The sequence below is a fragment of the Geospiza fortis genome, unplaced genomic scaffold (genome assembly GCF_000277835.1).
Source record: "Geospiza fortis unplaced genomic scaffold, GeoFor_1.0 scaffold55, whole genome shotgun sequence".
NCBI lineage: Eukaryota > Metazoa > Chordata > Aves > Passeriformes > Thraupidae > Geospiza > Geospiza fortis.
Genome location: NW_005054308.1, coordinates 10,938,959 through 10,941,920, shown reverse-complemented (window position 1 = coordinate 10,941,920; position 2,962 = coordinate 10,938,959). Strand labels below are relative to the sequence as shown.

The window sequence follows — 2,962 nt, the reverse complement described above, 5'->3', positions numbered from 1 at the left end:
CAAAGGGCCGGGATCCGGGGTTTGGCTTCGGGACCCCGGGACTCGGCTCTGGGCACAAGGGACAGGGACCCGGGGTTTGGCTCCGGGAACCGGGACTCGGCTTCGGGCACTGGCTTTGGGACCCGGATACAGCTCCCGTGTTCCAGGGATCGGACCCGGGCACGCAGCAGCAATTCCCTGGAGCTCGGCCCCGGACCCAGCTCCATCCCCCGGGACTCTGATTCGGACTCGGCCCCAAGTCCTGCCCTGGCGGAGCTCGGACCTGGACACGGGTACACAGCTCCGGTCCCCTGGGCTCGGACACGGGCACACGGCTCTGCCCCTGGGGCTCTGACCTGGTCCCCACAGGGCTCAGACCCTGCTCACCCCGAGACACACAGCTCCCGCCACTGGCTGGGCGGGTTAAAGGTGATAACAGGACAGGTTTCACCTCTAATTCAGGAAAGGACTGGAAGAGACTGCGAATGATCCTTACCCGTGGTGAATAAACATTAAGCAAAGCCCAAAGCCTTGGCCAAAGTTGCCAACAGCTGCGTGAAGGATGAGGGGGAATGGCTTCAAACTGCCAAGCACAGAGTTAGATGGGATATTGGGAAGGAATTCTTCCCTGTGAGGATGCTGAGGCCATGGCACAGGGTGCCCAGAGAAGTGTCCAAGACCAGGGTGGATGGAATCTAGAGGAACCTGGGATAGTGGAAGGTGTCCCTGGCCCTTGGAATGACATGAGCTTTAATATCCCTTCCAACCCACACCAGTCTGGGATTCTCTGATGTGCTTTCAGGGAGCTGCTTGTCCCAGCAGCTGCTGGCACAGCGGTGCTGAGCCCAGCCCAGCCCCTTTCCCTGGGAGCAGGAGCAGCATTCCCACCCTGTTCCCTCAGCCACAGGACCGGGCAGGCCAGTGCCAGTGTTTTTATTAAAAGCTGCTTACCTAGGTACTAACACAGGGCTGTGGAAGAGTGAGCTCCAGAGGTTAATTATGGCAGTCCATAGCATGAGAGGGTGATGGTGACTCCCTTGTTCCCAGCACAAAAGCTGGGGCCTTTCCATTCCTATCCTTTGTTTCTGCCTGTGCTGAATGACCTTACTCTATTTCACTTTTCTGCTCCAACAGCCCTGCTGATTTTTTTTTTTTATTTTTAGACTTCCCTTCACTCCATTTTGATCACATGCCTTACCAACCTGTGTCTGAGTGCAGCAGCCAGAGTGTGAATGTGCTGTTGGCCAGGAGACAGCCCTGTCCCCTTCCCTGCTACCCCCAAAACCAGCATGAGACCAGGGCAGGAAGCTGGCCTGCCTCCATCCCCAGCCCTTTGCTTCTAAGCTGTTTAGCAAAGGTAAAAGGTGCCCACTGTTAATTTCCTTTCCAATGCTAACACTTGAGCTTCCTTCATTCCAAGGGATGGCAGCACGCCCTCACCCTTACTGCCTGGAGGACAACAAGGAAATACTGGACAAAGGCACTTAGTTGAGGCACAGCAAGCTCGAGCCATGAGGAACCCTGAGATGAGACCCTGCAGAGCTGGGAGCAGTGAACAGGGTGAACAACTGGCATCTCCGAAGTGGCTGGTCCTGAGCAGCTCCTGAATCCCAAAACTGAGGGGGCCAAAAACCCCGACGAGTCCATGGTTGCTTTGGCAGCTGTTAGCCTGGACACAGGCTGATCCCCAAAACCGGAGCACCTGCTGGGCACTGCCAACTGCCAGCCCAGGCTCTCCCCTCCTTCCTCCTGCACCCAGAGTTTGTGTCACACTCCTGGCTCCGGGGCAGGCTCCCCCAGAGCTGGGTTTCCCAGCAGTTTGTGACCCTGATCCACAAAGAACTCCCTTTCCCCACCCGCCTCCCCAGTCCCCTCCCGCCCCCTTCCCCTGGTTTATGGTGGTGGTGCCATGGTGGTGGGGCTGGCAGAAGGGCTCTTCCACCACGCCTTGCCAGCACCCTCCCAGTGTCTCAGAGAAAGGGGGCTGGCAGCTCCTCCGTGATCCCCACTGTGAGTTCAGGGCTTGGCAGGCTGACTTAAGTCTGCTTCTTTTCCCATTCCTGCAGAGAAAGGAAGAAAAAAAAAAGGAATTAGAAAACATCACTGGAAAAGGAACACTTTAAGGTATCCCTCCCTGCTGGGGGCTTTGGACCCAGTGTCTTCCAAGCATTTCCCTCTCCCACCCAGCCCTGCACTGCCATGATTCCATGGTTAAACAAGGGGCAAAGACTGAGATTTCCCGGGGAGCCAGGGAGGAGAGCGAGAGCTGAGCAGGACCTTGGCTTTCCTCAGCACGCTCCCCGTGTTGGCAGGGATGATGGAGGGGCTTCTCTTCCTCAGCTCTGCTGCACAGTTCACAGGGACCAAGTGCTCAGGGGGGCTCCCGTTTGGCTTGTTTGTAGTTTCCTGTGGAAAAGGGGGAGAAAAGAAAAAGCTCAGGAAAGAAAAGCAAAGCTCAGGAAACCCAGGAAGCATAAACAACCAGATTAAAAAAAGAAAAAAAAAGGTGTGAATTGTAATGAGATAAAAGTTGAGGTGACCAAATTCAACTCACACAGCTCTGTCCTCAAGGGACAAAGCCACAGGGATGTCCCCTCTCCCTGTGCTGCTCCCCACAATACCCCAACCGCTGTTTCGTGCAGAAGCTGGAGCTCTGAGTGAGGAAAAAGGATGCATACCCCATTCTCAGCCTTGCTGGTCACGGCCAGCCCCAGGGCCGGCCCTCCTGCCAGCGACTGCTTCAGCTGCTCCCTCACTTCGGTCAGTTTGAGCTCCAGATCGACCCGAGACTCCTCCTTCTGCCGGCAGCGCTCCTCCAGCTCCGCCACCCGCTGCTCCAGCTCCTGCAGCCGCGGCCCTGCTTGCACAAGCACGCAGCTCCGCGCCGGGGAATCCACCCATCCTCCGCACAGGGACACTAGATGGGGCTGGCAGAGCGCTGCAGCCAGCCCAGCTCCCGGTGTCCCTGTGGCCAGCCCGGGGG

At 57.2% G+C, this 2,962-nt stretch overlaps 1 protein-coding gene across 1 annotated transcript in view; it reads right to left on the bottom strand.

The window, feature by feature from the left end:
• Positions 1 to 1,871: 1,871 nt before the first annotated feature.
• AFAP1L1 (actin filament associated protein 1 like 1) overlaps positions 1,872 to 2,962 on the bottom strand; it is an 18,504-nt gene continuing 17,413 nt past the window's right edge. Inside the window, exons 17-19 of the mRNA XM_014312180.2 lie at positions 2,658 to 2,871; positions 2,257 to 2,385; positions 1,872 to 2,039 (exon numbers count right to left, since the gene is read on the bottom strand). Coding sequence (XP_014167655.1) covers positions 2,016 to 2,039; positions 2,257 to 2,385; positions 2,658 to 2,871 — 367 coding nt within the window. The 3' untranslated portion in view covers positions 1,872 to 2,015. The remainder of the gene's footprint in view (positions 2,040 to 2,256; positions 2,386 to 2,657; positions 2,872 to 2,962) is intronic.